Source organism: Lissotriton vulgaris, chromosome 2_1 (assembly GCF_964263255.1).
Source record: "Lissotriton vulgaris chromosome 2_1, aLisVul1.2, whole genome shotgun sequence".
Classification (NCBI taxonomy): Eukaryota; Metazoa; Chordata; class Amphibia; order Caudata; family Salamandridae; genus Lissotriton; species Lissotriton vulgaris.
This window is the reverse complement of record NC_141687.1, coordinates 187435027-187455415: the sequence shown is the minus strand read 5'-3', so window position 1 is coordinate 187455415 and position 20389 is coordinate 187435027. Positions and strand designations below refer to the sequence as shown.

The following is a 20389-nucleotide window of genomic DNA, read 5'->3' as shown; positions in this document are numbered from 1 at the left end:
TTTTTAAAGCAACTAATTTTACAAAGTGTTTTGGCGCTCTAATAATGTTACTTTTAGGTATGACACATTGCTTGCTCCAACGCCCCCTGGTTTGTGGTAAGCCTCAGCTCTCTCCGGCTTGCTGTGAAGAGTTCACACATTTCTTTATTAGCTGAAGCGACTGTCCCTCTCCATCTTAGGGAAGTTCCTGCCGCCACTGGTCACTCATCGTGGGACGGCTGACACGCGTCGCTTCCATTGCTGGGTATTTCCTACACACAGGTAACTTCCCTTCGCCTACTCAGTGCCTGTCTGGAGGGGATAAAGCCGCACTCAGTGGAGATGGAGCATGCCACTGGCCAGCCACGAGTCCATCTGCATCTCCTCGTGTTGGCCATCAGCTCCTGGAGTGAGTCCTCAGACGCAGCCATGCGCCCCGTCTCCTCTGTCTGCGCTGTCCTGCTCATCCTTAGCCTGTTTGTCGTTACTCAGGCTCTGAGTAAGTACAGACTCTTTCTGTTTCTATTCCATGCTCATCTTCAGCCTCTGCTTAAGTTTGTATTTATTTCCCTCCCATGCCCATCTTTAGCAGCTGTTGCTCACAGAGGCCATCTAGACCGTTTCTATGCCCGGAGCAGCAAATCTTCAGTCACACAGCCTCTGCCCTCATGGACTCTTTATTTACATTCTTTGTTTATCCTTAGGCTGCGCATGCACATCTAAGCCTGCTCTAGCATTATCCCTTTCAAGTTCCATTCATTGCTAAGGGCTAATAGGAAGAGGTTATTTACCTAGTGTGTGCTATTCAACTAGTGTGTCCTGAAACAGCAGCCTATTCAACTAGTGAGTGCTATTCAACTAGTGTGTCCTGAAACAGCAGCCTATTCAACTAGTGAAGGCTAGTCAACTAGTGTGTGTTGATACAGCAGCCTATTCAACTAGTGAGGGCTATTCAACTAGTGTGTATTGATACAGCAGCCTATTCAACTATTGAGGGCTATTCAACTAGTGAGTACTGAAACAGCAGCCTATTCAACTATTGAGGGCTATTCAACTAGTGAGTACTGAAACAGCAGCCTATTCAACTATTGAGGGCTATTCAACTAGTGAGTACTGAAACAGCAGCCTATTCAACTATTGAGGGCTATTCAACTAGTGGGTGCTGAAACAGCAGCCTATTCAACTAGTGAGTGATATTCAACTAGTGTGTCCTGAAACAGCAGCCTATTCAACTAGTGAGTGCTATTCAACTAGTGTGTCCTGAAACAGCAGCCTATTCAACTAGTGAGTGCTATTTAACTAGTGAGTGTTGAAACAGCAGCCTATTCAACTAGTGAAGGTTAGTCAACTAGTGTGTGTTGATACAGCAGCCTATTCAACTAGTGAGGGCTATTCAACTAGTGTGTGCTGATACAGCAGCCTATTCAACTAGTGAGTGCTATTCAACTAGTGTGTCCTGAAACAGCAGCCTATTCAACTAGTGAGTGCTATTTAACTAGTGAGTGTTGAAACAGCAGCCTATTCAACTAGTGAAGGTTAGTCAACTAGTGTGTGTTGATACAGCAGCCTATTCAACTAGTGAGTGCTATTCAACTAGTGTGTCCTGAAACAGCAGCCTATTCAACTAGTGAGTGCTATTTAACTAGTGAGTGTTGAAACAGCAGCCTATTCAACTAGTGAAGGTTAGTCAACTAGTGTGTGTTGATACAGCAGCCTATTCAACTAGTGAGGGCAATTCAACTAGTGTGTATTGATACAGCAGCCTATTCAACTATTGAGGGCTATTCAACTAGTGAGTACTGAAACAGCAGCCTATTCAACTAGTGAGGGCTATTCAACTAGTGTGTGTTGATACAGCAGCCTATTCAACTATTGAGGGCTATTCAACTAGTGTGTATTGATACAGCAGCCTATTCAACTATTGAGGGCTATTCAACTAGTGTGTGTTGATACAGCAGCCTATTCAACTATTGAGGGCTATTCAACTAGTGTGTGCTGATACAGCAGCCTATTCAACTAGTGAGGGCTATTCAACTAGTGTGTGCTGATACAGCAGCCTATTCAACTAGTGAGGGCAATTCAACTAGTGTGTATTGATACAGCAGCCTATTCAACTATTGAGGGCTATTCAACTAGTGTGTATTGATACAGCAGCCTATTCAACTGGATGGGGGAGGATCAGTGGCAGTGATCCTCCTCGACCTCAGTGCGGCGTTCGATACCGTTGACCACCAACTCCTCATCGAAAGATTGGAAAGAGTTGGAGTTGAAGGTACAGCCCTATCCTGGCTTTCATCCTTCCTGGCCCAACGGACCTATCAGATCTGGGAGAAGAACGCCCGCTCCTCCGAAATGCCCCTCCAATGTGGTGTGCCTCAGGGCTCTTCCCTGAGCCCCACATTATTTAATATCTATATGTCCACATTGGAGGAGGTTATCACCCCATTCGGAGTGAGCGTCGTCAGCTATGCTGATGACACACAACTAGTGGTGTCTTTGTCCCACCCCAAGCAACAGAAAGCTGATCTATTCAACTGCCTTACGCAGGTCCACCGATGGATGAATAGATCAGCCCTAAAGCTAAATGGGACAAAAACCGAGGTCCTCATACTTGGCCCGAAAGGAACCTCACTCCCCCTTGACATCTGGCCAGCCTGTCTAGGTCCTCCCCCTGATCCGAAAACAGAGGTAAAAAGTCTGGGTGTGTGGATTGACTCTGATCTCTCATTTGCTACGCAAGCAAAGAAGGTAGCAGGGACCTGCTTTGGTCTCCTAAAATCGCTGAGGAAAGTCCTGCCCCTTATCCCCCCAAGTCCCAAAAATTGCTAATCCAAGGTCTCATAATATCGAGACTGGATTACAGCAATGTGATTTATCTGGGCGCTCCTGAAGCGACCCTTAATAAACTTCAGAGAATTCAGAACACCGCTGCCCGGATTTTCACAAACACCCCGGCCAGATCATCTGCGAAACCTGCTCTCAAACTCCTTCATTGGCTCCCCATAAGGGAGCGAGTCAAATTCAAGGCCTTGTGCCTCGTCTACAAAACATTGCATAACCAAGGCCCCCCAGTCCTTAGCAACTTTATCACCCCTTATAAAACTACTAGATCCCTCCGTTCTAACGCAGAAAACCTCATCAATACCCCAAGATTCAGGAAAGCCCGATCAGGAGGAAGACGCTTTTCGGTACAAGCTGCTCGCCTTTGGAATTCACCCCCTCGCGACCTGCGTCTTGAACCACAATATCTGCGCTTCAGGAAGCAGCTAAAGACGCATCTCTTCCCCTAGTTTTTTCTTGGCCCCCGCCTCTTCCTGAATCCTCATCCCTCCTCTCTTTCTGCTCTCTGCTCCTGGTCCACAGGTCTGTAGAATTAGGGTTTTTAGCGCTGGGATACCTCCGGGTGACTACGCGCTTTATAAAAATAAATAATAATAATAATAAATAATAATAATAACTAGTGAGGGATATTCAACTAGTGTGTGCTGATACAGCAGCCTATTCAACTAGTAAGTGCTATTCAACTAGTGTGTGCTGATACAGCAGCCTATTCAACTAGTGAGGGCTATTCGAATAGTGTGTGCTGCTACAGCAGCCTATTCAACTAGTGAGTGCTATTCAACTAATTTATGCTGATACAGCAGCCTATTCAACTAGTGAGTGCTATTCAACTAGTGTGTGCTGAAAAAGCAGCCTATTCAACTAGTGAGTGCTATTCAACTAGTGTGTGCTGATACAGCAGCCTATTCAACTAGTGAGTGCTATTCAACTAATTTATGCTGATACAGCAGCCTATTCAACTAGTGAGTGCTATTCAACTAGTGTGTGCTGAAACAGCAGCCTAATCAACTAGTGAGTGCCATTCAACTAGTGGGTGCTGATACAGCAGCCTATTCAACTAGTGAGGGCTATTCGAATAGTGTGTGCTGATACAGCAGCCTATTCAACTAGTGAGTGCTATTCAACTAGTGTGTGCTGAAACAGCAGCCTATTCAACTAGTGAGTGCTATTCAACTAATGTATGCTGATACAGCAGCCTATTCAACTAGTGAGTGCTATTCAACTAGTGGGTGCTGATACAGCAGCCTATTCAAATAGTGAGGGCTATTCGAATAGTGTGTGCTGATACAGCAGCCTATTCAACTAGTGAGTGCTATTCAACTAGTGTGTGCTGATACAGCAGCCTATTCAACTAGTGAGTGCTATTCAACTAGTGTGTGCTGAAAGAGCAGCCTATTCAACTAGTGAGGGCTATTCGAATAGTGTGTGCTGATACAGCAGCCTATTCAACTAGTGAGTGCTATTCAACTAATTTATGCTGATACAGCAGCCTATTCAACTAGTGAGTGCTATTCAACTAGTGTGTGCTGATACAGCAGCCTATTCAACTAGTGAGTGCTATTCAACTAGTGGGTGCTGATACAGCAGCCTATTCAACTAGTGAGGGCTATTCGAATAGTGTGTGCTGATACAGCAGCCCATTCAACTAGTGAGGGCTATTCGAATAGTGTGTGCTGATACAGCAGCCTATTCAACTAGTGAGTGCTATTCAAATAATTTATGCTGATACAGCAGCCTATTCAACTAGTGAGTGCTATTCAACTAGTGTGTGCTGAAACAGCAGCCTATTCAACTACTGAGTGCTATTCAACTAGTGTGTGCTGATACAGCAGCCTATTCAACTAGTGAGTGCTATTCAACTAGTGGGTGCTGATACAGCAGCCTATTCAACTAGTGAGGGCTATTCGAATAGTGTGTGCTGATACAGCAGCCTATTCAACTAGTGAGTGCTATTCAACTAGTGTGTGCTGAAACAGCAGCCTATTCAACTAGTGAGTGCTATTCAACTAGTGTGTGCTGAAACAGCAGCCTATTCAACTAGTGAGTGCTATTCAACTAGTGTGTGCTGATACAGCAGCCTATTCAACTAGTGAGTGCTATTCAACTAGTGGGTGCTGATACAGCAGCCTATTCAACTAGTGAGGGCTATTCGAATAGTGTGTGCTGATACAGCAGCCTATTCAACTAGTGAGTGCTATTCAACTAGTGTGTGCTGAAACAGCAGCCTATTCAACTAGTTAGTGCTACTCAACTAGTAAGTGCAGAAACAGCAGCTTATTCAACTAGTGAGTGCTATTCAACTAGGCTAGTGAGTGCTGAAACAGCAGCCTATTCAGCTAGTGAGTGCTATTCGAATAGTGTGTTCTGATACTGCAGCCTATTCAACTAGTGAGTGCTATTCAACTAGTGTGTGCTGATACAGCAGCCTATTCAACTAGTGAGGGCTATTCAACTAATGAGTGCTGAAACAGCAGCCAATTCAACTAGTGAGTACTATTCAACTAGTGTGTGCTGATACAGCAGCCTATTCAACTAGGGAGGGCTATTCAACTAGTGTGTGCTTAAACAGCAGCCTATTCAACTAGTGTGTGCTGATACAGCAGCCTATTCAACTAATTAGTGCTGAAACAGCAGCCTATTCAACTAGTGAGGGCTATTCAACTAGTGAGTGCTGAAACAGAAGCCTATTCAACTAGTGAGGGCTATTCAACTAGTGTGTTCTTAAACAGCAGCCTATTCAACTAGTGTGTACTGATACAGCAGCCCATTCAACTAGTGAGGGCTATTCGAATAGTGTGTGCTGATACAGCAGCCTATTCAACTAGTGAGTGCTATTCAAATAATTTATGCTGATACAGCAGCCTATTCAACTAGTGAGTGCTATTCAACTAGTGTGTGCTGAAACAGCAGCCTATTCAACTAGTGAGTGCTATTCAACTAGTGTGTGCTGATACAGCAGCCTATTCAACTAGTGAGTGCTATTCAACTAGTGGGTGCTGATACAGCAGCCTATTCAACTAGTGAGGGCTATTCGAATAGTGTGTGCTGATACAGCAGCCTATTCAACTAGTGAGTCCTATTCAACTAGTGTGTGCTGAAACAGCAGCCTATTCAACAAGTGAGTGCTATTCAACTAGTGTGTGCTGAAACAGCAGCCTATTCAACTAGTGAGTGCTATTCAACTAGTGTGTGCTGATACAGCAGCCTATTCAACTAGTGAGGGCTATTCAACTAGTGGGTGCTGATACAGCAGCCTATTCAACTAGTGAGGGCTATTCGAATAGTGTGTGCTGATACAGCAGCCTATTCAACTAGTGAGTGCTATTCAACTAGTGTGTGCTGAAACAGCAGCCTATTCAACTAGTGAGTGCTACTCAACTAGTAAGTGCAGAAACAGCAGCTTATTCAACTAGTGAGTGCTTTCAACTAGGCTAGTGAGTGCTGAAACAGCAGCCTATTCAGCTAGTGAGTGCTATTCGAATAGTGTGTTCTGATACTGCAGCCTATTCAACTAGTGAGTGCTATTCAACTAGTGTGTGCTGATACAGCAGCCTATTCAACTAGTGAGGGCTATTCAACTAATGAGTGCTGAAACAGCAGCCAATTCAACTAGTGAGTACTATTCAACTAGTGTGTGCTGATACAGCAGCCTATTCAACTAGGGAGGGCTATTCAACTAGTGTGTGCTTAAACAGCAGCCTATTCAACTAGTGTGTGCTGATACAGCAGCCTATTCAACTAATTAGTTCTGAAACAGCAGCCTATTCAACTAGTGAGGGCTATTCAACTAGTGAGTGCTGAAACAGAAGCCTATTCAACTAGTGAGGGCTATTCAACTAGTGTGTTCTTAAACAGCAGCCTATTCAACTAGTGTGTACTGATACAGCAGCCTATTCAACTAGTGAGGGATATTCAACTAGTGTGTGCTGATACAGCAGCCTTTTCAACTAGTGAGGGCTATTCAACTAGTGTGTTCTTAAACAGCAGCCTATTCAACTAGTGTGTACTGATACAGCAGCCTATTCAACTAGTGAGGGCTATTCAACTAGTGAGTGCTGAAACAGCAGCCTATTCAACTAGTGAGGGATATTCAACTAGTGTGTGCTGAAACAGCAGCCTATTCAACTAGTGAGGGATATTCAACTAGTGTGTGCTGAAACAGCAGCCTATTCAACTAGTGAGGGCTATTCAACTAGTGAGTGCTGAAACAGCAGCCTATTCAACTAGTGAGGGATATTAAATTAGTGTGTGCTGAAACAGCAGCCTATTCAACTAGTGAGGGCTATTCAACTAGTGAGTGTTGAAACAACAGCCTATTCAACTAGTGAGGGATATTCAACTAGTGTGTGCTGAAACAGCGCCTATTCAACTAGTGAGGGCTATTCAACTAGTGTGTGCTTAAACAGCAGCCTATTCAACTAGTGTGTGCTGATACAGCAGCCTATTCAACTAGTGAGGGATATTCAACTAGTGTGTGCTTAAACAGCAGCCTATTCAACTAGTGAGGGATATTCAACTAGTGTGTGCTAATACAGCAGCCTATTCAACTAGTGAGGGCTATTCAACTAGTGTGTGCTTAAACAGCAGCCTATTCAACTAGTGTCTGCTTAAACAGCAGCCTATTCAGCTAGTGAGTGCTGATACAGCAGCCTATTCAACTAGTGAGTGCTATTCAACTAGTGTGTGCTGAAAGAGCAGCCTATTCAACTAGTGAGGGCTATTCGAATAGTGTGTGCTGATACAGCAGCCTATTCAACTAGTGAGTGCTATTCAACTAATTTATGCTGATACAGCAGCCTATTCAACTAGTGAGTGCTATTCAACTAGTGTGTGCTGATACAGCAGCCTATTCAACTAGTGAGTGCTATTCAACTAGTGGGTGCTGATACAGCAGCCTATTCAACTAGTGAGGGCTATTCGAATAGTAAGTGCTGAAACAGCAGCCTATTCAGCTAGTGAGTGCTATTCGAATAGTGTGTTCTGATACTGCAGCCTATTCAACTAGTGAGTGCTATTCAACTAGTGTGTGCTGATACAGCAGCCTATTCAACTAGTGAGGGCTATTCAACTAATGAGTGCTGAAACAGCAGCCAATTCAACTAGTGAGTACTATTCAACTAGTGTGTGCTGATACAGCAGCCTATTCAACTAGGGAGGGCTATTCAACTAGTGTGTTCTTAAACAGCAGCCTATTCAACTAGTGTGTGCTGATACAGCAGCCTATTCAACTAATTAGTGCTGAAACAGCAGCCTATTCAACTAGTGAGGGCTATTCAACTAGTGAGTGCTGAAACAGAAGCCTATTCAACTAGTGAGGGCTATTCAACTAGTGTGTTCTTAAACAGCAGCCTATTCAACTAGTGTGTACTGATACAGCAGCCCATTCAACTAGTGAGGGCTATTCGAATAGTGTGTGCTGATACAGCAGCCTATTCAACTAGTGAGTGCTATTCAAATAATTTATGCTGATACAGCAGCCTATTCAACTAGTGAGTGCTATTCAACTAGTGTGTGCTGAAACAGCAGCCTATTCAACTAGTGAGTGCTATTCAACTAGTGTGTGCTGATACAGCAGCCTATTCAACTAGTGAGTGCTATTCAACTAGTGGGTGCTGATACAGCAGCCTATTCAACTAGTGAGGGCTATTCGAATAGTGTGTGCTGATACAGCAGCCTATTCAACTAGTGAGTGCTATTCAACTAGTGTGTGCTGAAACAGCAGCCTATTCAACAAGTGAGTGCTATTCAACTAGTGTGTGCTGAAACAGCAGCCTATTCAACTAGTGAGTGCTATTCAACTAGTGTGTGCTGATACAGCAGCCTATTCAACTAGTGAGGGCTATTCAACTAGTGGGTGCTGATACAGCAGCCTATTCAACTAGTGAGGGCTATTCGAATAGTGTGTGCTGATACAGCAGCCTATTCAACTAGTGAGTGCTATTCAACTAGTGTGTGCTGAAACAGCAGCCTATTCAACTAGTGAGTGCTACTCAACTAGTAAGTGCAGAAACAGCAGCTTATTCAACTAGTGAGTGCTATTCAACTAGGCTAGTGAGTGCTGAAACAGCAGCCTATTCAGCTAGTGAGTGCTATTCGAATAGTGTGTTCTGATACTGCAGCCTATTCAACTAGTGAGTGCTATTCAACTAGTGTGTGCTGATACAGCAGCCTATTCAACTAGTGAGGGCTATTCAACTAATGAGTGCTGAAACAGCAGCCAATTCAACTAGTGAGTACTATTCAACTAGTGTGTGCTGATACAGCAGCCTATTCAACTAGGGAGGGCTATTCAACTAGTGTGTGCTTAAACAGCAGCCTATTCAACTAGTGTGTGCTGATACAGCAGCCTATTCAACTAATTAGTGCTGAAACAGCAGCCTATTCAACTAGTGAGGGCTATTCAACTAGTGAGTGCTGAAACAGAAGCCTATTCAACTAGTGAGGGCTATTCAACTAGTGTGTTCTTAAACAGCAGCCTATTCAACTAGTGTGTACTGATACAGCAGCCTATTCAACTAGTGAGGGATATTCAACTAGTGTGTGCTGATACAGCAGCCTTTTCAACTAGTGAGGGCTATTCAACTAGTGTGTTCTTAAACAGCAGCCTATTCAACTAGTGTGTACTGATACAGCAGCCTATTCAACTAGTGAGGGCTATTCAACTAGTGAGTGCTGAAACAGCAGCCTATTCAACTAGTGAGGGATATTCAACTAGTGTGTGCTGAAACAGCAGCCTATTCAACTAGTGAGGGATATTCAACTAGTGTGTGCTGAAACAGCAGCCTATTCAACTAGTGAGGGCTATTCAACTAGTGAGTGCTGAAACAGCAGCCTATTCAACTAGTGAGGGATATTCAATTAGTGTGTGCTGAAACAGCAGCCTATTCAACTAGTGAGGGCTATTCAACTAGTGAGTGTTGAAACAACAGCCTATTCAACTAGTGAGGGATATTCAACTAGTGTGTGCTGAAACAGCAGCCTATTCAACTAGTGAGGGCTATTCAACTAGTGTGTGCTTAAACAGCAGCCTATTCAACTAGTGTGTGCTGATACAGCAGCCTATTCAACTAGTGAGGGATATTCAACTAGTGTGTGCTTAAACAGCAGCCTATTCAACTAGTGAGGGATATTCAACTAGTGTGTGCTAATACAGCAGCCTATTCAACTAGTGAGGGCTATTCAACTAGTGTGTGCTTAAACAGCAGCCTATTCAACTAGTGTCTGCTTAAACAGCAGCCTATTCAGCTAGTGAGTGCTGATACAGCAGCCTATTCAACTAGTGAGTGCTATTCAACTAGTGTGTGCTGAAAGAGCAGCCTATTCAACTAGTGAGGGCTATTCGAATAGTGTGTGCTGATACAGCAGCCTATTCAACTAGTGAGTGCTATTCAACTAATTTATGCTGATACAGCAGCCTATTCAACTAGTGAGTGCTATTCAACTAGTGTGTGCTGATACAGCAGCCTATTCAACTAGTGAGTGCTATTCAACTAGTGGGTGCTGATACAGCAGCCTATTCAACTAGTGAGGGCTATTCGAATAGTGTGTGCTGATACAGCAGCCCATTCAACTATTGAGGGCTATTCGAATAGTGTGTGCTGATACAGCAGCCTATTCAACTAGTGAGTGCTATTCAAATAATTTATGCTGATACAGCAGCCTATTCAACTAGTGAGTGCTATTCAACTAGTGTGTGCTGAAACAGCAGCCTATTCAACTAGTGAGTGCTATTCAACTAGTGTGTGCTGATACAGCAGCCTATTCAACTAGTGAGTGCTATTCAACTAGTGGGTGCTGATACAGCAGCCTATTCAACTAGTGAGGGCTATTCGAATAGTGTGTGCTGATACAGCAGCCTATTCAACTAGTGAGTGCTATTCAACTAGTGTGTGCTGAAACAGCAGCCTATTCAACTAGTGAGTGCTATTCAACTAGTGTGTGCTGAAACAGCAGCCTATTCAACTAGTGAGTGCTATTCAACTAGTGTGTGCTGATACAGCAGCCTATTCAACTAGTGAGTGCTATTCAACTAGTGGGTGCTGATACAGCAGCCTATTCAACTAGTGAGGGCTATTCGAATAGTGTGTGCTGATACAGCAGCCTATTCAACTAGTGAGTGCTATTCAACTAGTGTGTGCTGAAACAGCAGCCTATTCAACTAGTGAGTGCTACTCAACTAGTAAGTGCAGAAACAGCAGCTTATTCAACTAGTGAGTGCTATTCAACTAGGCTAGTGAGTGCTGAAACAGCAGCCTATTCAGCTAGTGAGTGCTATTCGAATAGTGTGTTCTGATACTGCAGCCTATTCAACTAGTGAGTGCTATTCAACTAGTGTGTGCTGATACAGCAGCCTATTCAACTAATGAGTGCTGAAACAGCAGCCAATTCAACTAGTGAGTACTATTCAACTAGTGTGTGCTGATACAGCAGCCTATTCAACTAGGGAGGGCTATTCAACTAGTGTGTGCTTAAACAGCAGCCTATTCAACTAGGGAGGGCTATTCAACTAGTGTGTGCTTAAACAGCAGCCTATTCAACTAGTGTGTGCTGATACAGCAGCCTATTCAACTAATTAGTGCTGAAACAGCAGCCTATTCAACTAGTGAGGGCTATTCAACTAGTGAGTGCTGAAACAGAAGCCTATTCAACTAGTGAGGGCTATTCAACTAGTGTGTTCTTAAACAGCAGCCTATTCAACTAGTGTGTACTGATACAGCAGCCTATTCAACTAGTGAGGGATATTCAACTAGTGTGTGCTGATACAGCAGCCTTTTCAACTAGTGAGGGCTATTCAACTAGTGTGTTCTTAAACAGCAGCCTATTCAACTAGTGTGTACTGATACAGCAGCCTATTCAACTAGTGAGGGCTATTCAACTAGTGAGTGCTGAAACAGCAGCCTATTCAACTAGTGAGGGATATTCAACTAGTGTGTGCTGAAACAGCAGCCTATTCAACTAGTGAGGGATATTCAACTAGTGTGTGCTGAAACAGCAGCCTATTCAACTAGTGAGGGCTATTCAACTAGTGAGTGCTGAAACAGCAGCCTATTCAACTAGTGAGGGATATTCAATTAGTGTGTGCTGAAACAGCAGCCTATTCAACTAGTGAGGGCTATTCAACTAGTGAGTGTTGAAACAACAGCCTATTCAACTAGTGAGGGATATTCAACTAGTGTGTGCTGAAACAGCAGCCTATTCAACTAGTGAGGGCTATTCAACTAGTGTGTGCTTAAACAGCAGCCTATTCAACTAGTGAGTACTATTCAACTAGTGTGTGCTTAAACAGCAGCCTATTCAACTAGTGTGTGCTGATACAGCAGCCTATTCAACTAGTGAGGGATATTCAACTAGTGTGTGCTGGAAACAGCAGCCTATTCAACTAGTGAGGGCTATTCAACTAGTGTGTGCTTAAACAGCAGCCTATTCAACTAGTGTGTGCTGATACAGCAGCCTATTCAACTAGTGAGGGATATTCAACTAGTGTGTGCTTAAACAGCAGCCTATTCAACTAGTGAGGGATATTCAACTAGTGTGTGCTGATACAGCAGCCTATTCAACTAGTGAGGGCTATTCAACTAGTGTGTGCTTAAACAGCAGCCTATTCAACTAGTGTCTGCTTAAACAGCAGCCTATTCAGCTAGTGAGGGCTATTCAACTAGTGAGTGCCGAAAGAGCCTCACTGGATTTCTACCTGTGGCCATCAGCTGGACTCGGGGCACTTGGCCGAGCCCAGGAAGCTGACTTGTTTTGCTGGAGGCTCTCAACAGTTTCCGGGGACTAGTAGGTTATTATGCAGATCCGAGAGTGAGGGGTGTTTTGGAGAGAGAGGTGGAGAGACAGAGGGGGGGGGGGGGGGGGGGGGGGGCTGGGATGAACTTTTTTGGTCAAGGCTGCTTTTCGTTCCCAATCCGGTCTTGGTTTTTAAACATGTATTTGAACCGGATTAGAACTTAAACAGTGGAACAGACAGTCAAAGAAAGACAAGTAATGTCTGCATTTCTTCCTAACAGATGACGTCCGGTCTGGCGGGTCCTGCTGCCCCACAAAGGCCTTCATCATGGAAAAGAAGATAAAACCCAACAGAATCGTTAGCTATAGCTTAACCATGCGCAGCTGCTCACAACGCGGTTACATGTGAGTATCAACCACTTCTGACTGCATAATCTGCACCTGGGAATACAATCTGACATCTGTGGCCACTCACACACAGTGGTATCTGGGGTTTAGCATCTGCTGTGTTGTCTGTGGTCAGGTATTCTCTGGGCCCTGCACTATCATTGCTGTCAATGAACCCCCGGTGGCACGGAGGCCCAGTGGCCGAGCATACCCTGCGGTGTCCGTGGTCAGCCATTCTGCAGAGGCCTCTCGCACACTGTGGTCTCTGAGGTGTAGCATATGCTTTTCATCTGTAGTTAGGTATTCTCAGGTATTTTGAGACCAGAAAATAATCTTTTGTGCCCATGAACTCCCTGTGGCACAAATGTCCCGTGGCCGAGCATGCACTGTGGTGTCTGTGGTCAGGCACCCTGTGGTGTCTGAGGTTTAGCAAGTGCTGTGGTATCTGTAGTCACTTATTCTCAGATATTTGTGACCACGCACTGACATAGCTGACAATAAACACCCAGTGCCACAGATGTTCGGTGGCGAAGCATACACTAAGGTAGTTGTGGTCAGGCATTCTGTGGTATCACCAGTGCTTAATTTGTAAAATATGAAGTGCAGGTGCTAACATTTTTCTAGGAGGCCACACCCACTTCCCCGGCTCCACCCACTTCCATTGTTGGGTCTACCGACATCCACAACTCTCAACACATCAGAGCCACCTCATCACTTCTTGAGTTCCACAAGAAGCTGAAGCCCTGGCTCTTCACATAAGCACCTAGAGTACCTCACACCTACACAACTGCCCAAGCACCCGGATACTCTATTGGGTGAATAGTGCGCTATACCAATCAATATACCAAAATATAAAATATGAGAAGCCTATAACAACTTAAAAGTGAACTTGAATTACAGAATGTGTGTGTGTGCCTGAGCAGAGACGTCACCATAGCTAAGCAGCATGTCTTCACTGCAGAAGTCTGCGAGAAGTGCTGTATTCTGGCTGGTAATGGCACGTAATGACTTCTATTATTGCGTGCTCTGAGCCCGGCTGCCAACCTTGCCAGCCTGAGTCAGCGAGTCCACAGCACCTACCCCTCCAAACTAAAACAATACAATAGTTCGCTGCAACACTTAAATTCGTTTCTGCAAGCAGGGAGATGCCCAGCTGATTTAATGGGCTCTCTCTGGCGCCGTTATGTGTCCTCTTCAGCAGGGCAATTAATAATTCCTTCGGTGGACCACCTGTCGGATGGTCCGTCGTGGGAATACAAGGCAGAGGAGAAGCTTTACAAATATCTCTTCCGGCCCGTGTAGTAATACTGTGTGTCAATGTCGAAAATGGTGCATTCACAATTACTGCTACACTTATATATACAATTCTGCAAACTGAATCGTCTTTTGGCTGTGCAGGAAAGGCAATATGAAACAGCCGCTTAGGGCGCCACCCCTTTGTCTCATTACCCAATATTCCAGAACATTCCTCTCTTTCCTATACTCCCTTACAATTCTGTTCACCACCAGCACTTCAAAGTAAACGTAAAATGACATGTTGTTATACGAACATCACATTTTCCCAACATTCCCTTTTCCTCTCTTCCCTTCTATCTCTCTGAATCTAATCTCATATGTTTTCAAGCAGCCCAAGGATGTCCCCTAAGCAGAGGGTAGGGTCAGGGTAAGATAGTAGAGATCCCAGGTCATCGGGTGAACTGATTGGCGAATAAGAGCTTTTTTGGGCACATTTACATTAGTCACCGCTTGTCCACCAGTACCTGCAGAACATTCTAGCAGGATTTGCGCCCATCCGTGCTGTTTCACACTCTAGGTACTCTGCCGTTAATCAAAGGCAGACTCTAAAAAAATAAACAAATGTCTGCCAGAAGGCGATGTGGGGTTAATGAGACCTTTTTCACAAATACTTGCCTGCAGTTATTACGAGCCCGCTGTATGTTTAGCAGGCGGGTGGGGAGGTAAACACTCAGTACCTCTGTAGTCGTGCATCAGAGGTGTGCTCACGAGTGTGAAACAACATAAACACCACATAAAAAATACACGTGTATATTGGAAATGCAGCGGCTGGAGTTGTATCAGCGAGAGATTACTTTAGAGGCACTGACTTACTTTGAGGATGCGAGCGACAATTCCAGGGCTGCTCACCTCTGCAAAGGCTGTATTAATGTCTCTGCAAAGGCTGTATTAATGGACCGTGTGCTGCTGGTTGCAGATGGGGGGGGGGGGGAGAGGGGGAAGCAGTGAAACCAGCTCTTGCTATGACCCCTGCCTGTCTCTGCCAGGCCTCCGTGGGGAATCAGAGTAGATTATTTTTTTTCCCTCGCTTAGTACACATGAATCCGGCAGGAAGTATTTAAACGTCTCTGTATTGACATTTATCACAAAAAAACGGCAAATGAAAGTAAATGCAAAAGTTGTTTTTTTTCACTCACGTTCCCTAATTGAGCTGCGAGTCGTCCAGGCTGTTCAATGAGTCCAGAGCGGGACTGTCCAGTGACAGGCTGTCCTGCAACAACTGGTGCAACTCGGGTCACTGACTCTTTCCTTTGCGTCCCTCGGCCGGTGCAAGCTGCAGCAGGAAGCTGCGAAAGCTATGAATGGTTTGCGGGCGGCAAATTTAGCAACCAGCCATCTCCCTCCCTAAACAAACTGAACTCCCCCTCAGATAGACAGGGTGTGACGACGGTCCACCATGGCGCCAGCAAGCCCCTGAAGGGCCCGCCTGTGACGTCAAGGTGACAGCCAGAGCTGCACGTGGGGGAATCGCAACATTGTAGCAGTGTGTCATCGCGCGGCGCCGCAGGAATATATTTGTGGTAGCCTGGCTGGGCAGATTTGTTAATTGCTCTCTCAGCCGGTCCAGAGCTGAGAGCAGAAATCTTCTAACTATTTTTAACCTTCCTGAGCCCAGCACGTCTCGGAGCAGTATGCGGATTGTTGTCCCATTATAGCTGAACGCTTATCAGCTCTTCGCCGCCACTGGGAAGACTTGTGTGAAGTCAGTGAGCAGGCAGGAGCTGATATCCTGTGTAGACCCGGCCCTGACCGATAAGTGCCGGTGCTAAGCACCGGAAAGCACCGGCACAAATTAAGCACTGGGTATCACGGGATCACTCACACACTGTTTTATCTTGGGTTTAGCACGAGCTGTGGTATCTGTAGTCAGGTATTTTCAGGTAAGTGTGGCTAAGCACACTAACATATCTGTCAATACGCACCCTGTGATACTGATGTCCGACGACCGAACACGCACTGTGGTATCTGTGGTCACGCATTCTGCGCTATCTGTTGTCAACCACACACTAGTCTATGCGTGAGTCTTTGGCCGAGTACATGTTCTGGGTTCTGTCAACGGGCCTACAATATGTGCTTAAACAGTGACTCATATACCTGTGATATACGCAGGGGCATTCGCAAGGAAAGGGGCAAAGCGCTTTGTTAAGCCAAGAAGGCTTAGGACACGCTCAGTCACTTTAGAAACGCAGGGCTGAACCATATTTACAAGAATATGGTGCAGCCCAGCGTTTCCCCCTGGGCTAGCGCTAAATTCAGCGGCCTAGCGCCAATGCAGGCACCCTTGCACCTTAGTGCAAGGGTGCCTGCATTGAAGTGAGTGATTGTTTATGTGCAGGAAGGTGTCACTTCCTGCACATACACAATCTGAAATGGCAATTTGAAACTTCTATGAAGTTGCAAATCGTCATTTTTTAATGATTGCTAATGTGCAGGAAGGGACACCTTCCTGCACATAAACAATCAATGGCCTTTTGCTGTTTCCATGTGTGGTGCACAACACAGTACACATGGAAACAGCAAAAAACAAGGAGAAATAAACATTTCTCCTTGTTGCACCAGGGTAAGACAAGATTTTCCCGGGCAGCATCAAAATTAATGGGTTGTGCCGTGGAACACCCACCACAACACCCATTACCCGCACCTTTCACGCTAAGTAAAGCATGAAAGGGTGCCTTATTTTAAAGGCAGCTTTAAGCCACCTTAAGTGGCTTAAACCTGCCTTGTAAATAAGGCATAAGCCCCTATCGCCACCACAACATCTTTAAAAGTGATGTTGTGGCAGCGATAGGGGCTTGTAAAAAAGCCCCTTAGTGGCAGCGGTCAAAAATAAAATGTAGTATCTGTTATCATACACGCTCTGTAGAGAAGCATACTATGTTGTATCTGTGATGCAGACCATAAGGTAACACGTGTGGTCTTGACCCTTCTGTAGAATCTGTGATTAAGAAAAATTTTAAAGGATTATTAAAGACACCCGCCATATATGGGACAGGATTTCTGCAAGGCCATATCCGTGACCTTCCAGCATACTGAGGTCATTAATGATTGTTCACCAAGTCCATAATTTAACTCAATTGAGGGGGAGAGTTTCCACTCAGTCAATAAATGCATTATTGTGAGAATATAAAATCTAATATTAAATCGTGTCTTATTCGTTTTATAAGCTTCCTCAAAATCAAAACGTGTTTTTATGCCATGTGGGCATGATAAAATATCTATCTATCCCCTAGTGAGTAATATTCTAAGATCATTGTTTTAGTACTACTGTCATTTTATTTCTGTGATTAACAGCTTTATTCTAACTGCTGCGCCAAGTGCGCAGGTGAGCAAAAACACTTATTTGCACCTGGTTCCACACTTAGTGAATACCACATCAATGGCCTAAATTTTGGACCTGCATTTTTCTGACGCTCCAGCTAGGAGGAAATTGTGTATGAGTAAAGCAGCGTTTAAAAATACAATTTTGCACATTTTCTCCGATGCAAGATGTGGAACTTGTGATAGCTCCAAAAATCAACCCGAGATGGGACAGTATTTTCCAGTGTCAGTTTTTACACAAATTCTGCACTTGCAATAGGTCCAAGCCCTAAATTCATGACAGTTACTCACTAAGGGGCAGATTTACAAGAAAGTGCCTCAGCGCAGCACTGCGAGCCCTTTGGCTGCACCTCCCTATGACATATTTACAATAATATGCTGCATCTCCCCTGCGCTGGCGCACAAACAGCTGCCATGTGCCAAAGCAGCCACCCTTGCAACATAGTGCAAGGTTGCTTGCGTCATGGGGAGATTGTTTTTGTGCAGGACATGGCACATCCCTACACAAAAACAATCACTACAGGCATTATCCTCTGTCAATGCATGCTGTACAATGTAGAACGTTTTAAAAGAGGAAAAAACGAGGAGAAATGAAAATATTTCTCCTGGTTGACCCTCGCTATGCCACCCCTAGAGTGGAGTAGCATTCGAACGCATTTCCAGGTTTACGATTCCTCATACATCTGGAAATGTGTCTAGTTCCAAGGGTGCTGTGTGGGACGACCCAGAGCAACACCCATGGAATGTCCCATTCACGCAAAGTGTTGCGTGTAAAGGGTCAGTATTTACAAGGACAGGAAAAGTTGCGCAGGGTGGCTTTTCCTGACCTTGTAAAAATGGGGCCGTGAAATGCACTGCCGGTGCATCATGAAAAGTGGTGACACAATGGGCTTGTAAATCAGCCCCTGAGAATTCTTGTGGTGTATAGAAACACATTCTGGTTATTGACAAGCTTTCTTTACCGAAATGCAAATGATTTTAGTTTTGGTATTTTTTATGAGTAAAGAAATAATGAAAATGTCGTGTCTAGGGCTTGGTGAAATATTTCACAAAAATGTAAAACCTGGCAGAATCTACCTTTTTGTGGCTGAGCCTACCAGTCAGCACAGTTGTCTGTTTGAAGAAACCCTAGTGTGAGCTTGCCAAAAACTAAGAGCGGGCTTAAAGTCTGCCGATTGTTTACAATTTGTTGGCTTTATTGTCACTGTCATTTCCTTGCTTTTTTTTGCCAGTCCAAATCAGTTTGGCAAAAATAAAGGAAAAAAAACTGTTCCGTCATTTTGTAGGCGAGAGCATGTGTTCTGCATACGCCTACAAAATGACATGGCCTGCCATGTAATTGGCTTTTTAAATCAGAATTAAGCAATGGTGGGCAGCATCTGGGAAGTCGTAAGGTTTGGTAAAAACCATTGAGAAAAACAATAGGTTTCAAAGTTGAGACCTATTGGCTTTGCCAATGCTTGTTTTTCCCCTGTTGGTACTCCCACTCTGTGCAGCCTGTTTTCAGACGCGCGTTCTGTTATACGTGTTCGTCATGCACGCACTGAAGCCTCTGCAGTCAGACAAAACAAACAATGGTTCGTTATCATGGTGGTGGTTGGACCATGTTGGTGGATGATCAGCACTAACGCCATTTTTCTTACTTTGCAGATTGGAGCTTAAAAACCAAAGGTTTCTTAGACCCTGTGTAAAACCCGGCACTGCCTGGATTGAAGAATACATTGCAAAGAAGCTTATCACCAGGAGAAATGCGTGAACTGATAATGGGTCAACTCTTATCGGCCATGCTAGGACAGGCGGATGTTTCTGTGATATCATCCCGGAAACACTTGCTTGTGACCTGCAGACGACAGCCTCCAGTTATACAGCTCCGGACATGCTTATTTGTGCAGCAGCGCAGCAGGACAGTGTGGGGTTGGCAAAATCAGTCACTCTGCTGCCTCCATGGACGACAACTCACTAAAATAGCAGGGGTAGGGCCGGTGACATCACGCACCCTTTGGCCCCTGGTGAGATCACATCGCGATGACCTTTTGTCCCATATTCTTAGCCCCTCAAGAGCATCCCATTTGCTGTTGAGCGGCTAGGGTAACCAGCTTGGAAGCTACAAACAGCAAACATGGCCACCCCAGCCTACCTAACTTCCGTTTCCTGCTGCTGCCATTAAGACGCCTGAGGACAGGAGAAGCGAGGGATGGGGGAGGGTTGCACCAGGATGACTAAAGGGCAATCCAGGGGCAGGCCGATCATCCTCTGATGTCCCCAAAAGATGCCAATATCTGTTTCTCACACTGAACAATAAATTCCATTTGTAAAAACTTCTACCTGGCATGCATAGTGCTCATTATAAATCATTCCTTGTGTAGAGGACATTGTGCTCCGAAACACCTGCGCATGTCTGTAGCGCTTCTTGTACATCTCATTACACTGACTGCACATTTTGGCAAACAAGTACCTCCTTTTGAACCCTGTGTCACCAGACCTCCAGACTTGCACACATTCAAGCAGCTTGTTATAGGACACTCAGCCTCTGCCGCCTTCAGCATGGTCGCCCCTTGACCCGCCTGGTCCGCCACTAGAGATAAGAGGACAATGTGGATAAGAAGCAACTTTTGGGTGCAAATGGAGTTCATATTAAAGACAACGGAGACTTCAGGAAGTAAAACTTTCAACCTGCAGAGCCCCCCGTGATGCCACACCAGGAACAGTTTAATAAACGTAACTCTCCCATTTCTGGTGTTTCACTGTAGTCCATTGCTGTTTATGTTTTATGAATATAGGTTTGACACATCCAGACAGGGCCGAACCAATCATCTGGATGCTAATGCTGCAGAGGACC

The 20389-nt window shown here is 44.8% G+C and overlaps 1 protein-coding gene across 1 annotated transcript; it reads left to right on the top strand.

Moving 5' to 3' along the window:
• The first annotated feature begins 225 nt into the window (after positions 1-225).
• LOC147729816 (uncharacterized) lies at positions 226-20165 on the top strand. Its single transcript, XM_086958507.1, has 3 exons — positions 226-478; positions 12831-12954; positions 19201-20165. Exons 1-3 carry the CDS (start codon positions 322-324, stop codon positions 19304-19306), a joined length of 387 nt encoding a protein of 128 aa, XP_086814633.1. The 5' UTR covers positions 226-321; the 3' UTR covers positions 19307-20165.
• The last annotated feature ends 224 nt before the right edge of the window (positions 20166-20389 follow it).

What these genes read in the sequence shown, in the direction of transcription:
- LOC147729816 (XM_086958507.1), top strand. Translation starts at nt 322, where the DNA reads ATGGAGCATGCCACTGGCCAGCCACGAGTCCATCTGCATCTCCTCGTG. An exon ending in TGTCGTTACTCAGGCTCTGA is followed by an intron (nt 479 to 12,830) that starts GTAAGTACAGAC and finishes TCTTCCTAACAG; the next exon opens with ATGACGTCCGGTCTGGCGGG. An exon ending in TGCTCACAACGCGGTTACAT is followed by an intron (nt 12,955 to 19,200) that starts GTGAGTATCAAC and finishes CTTACTTTGCAG; the next exon opens with ATTGGAGCTTAAAAACCAAA.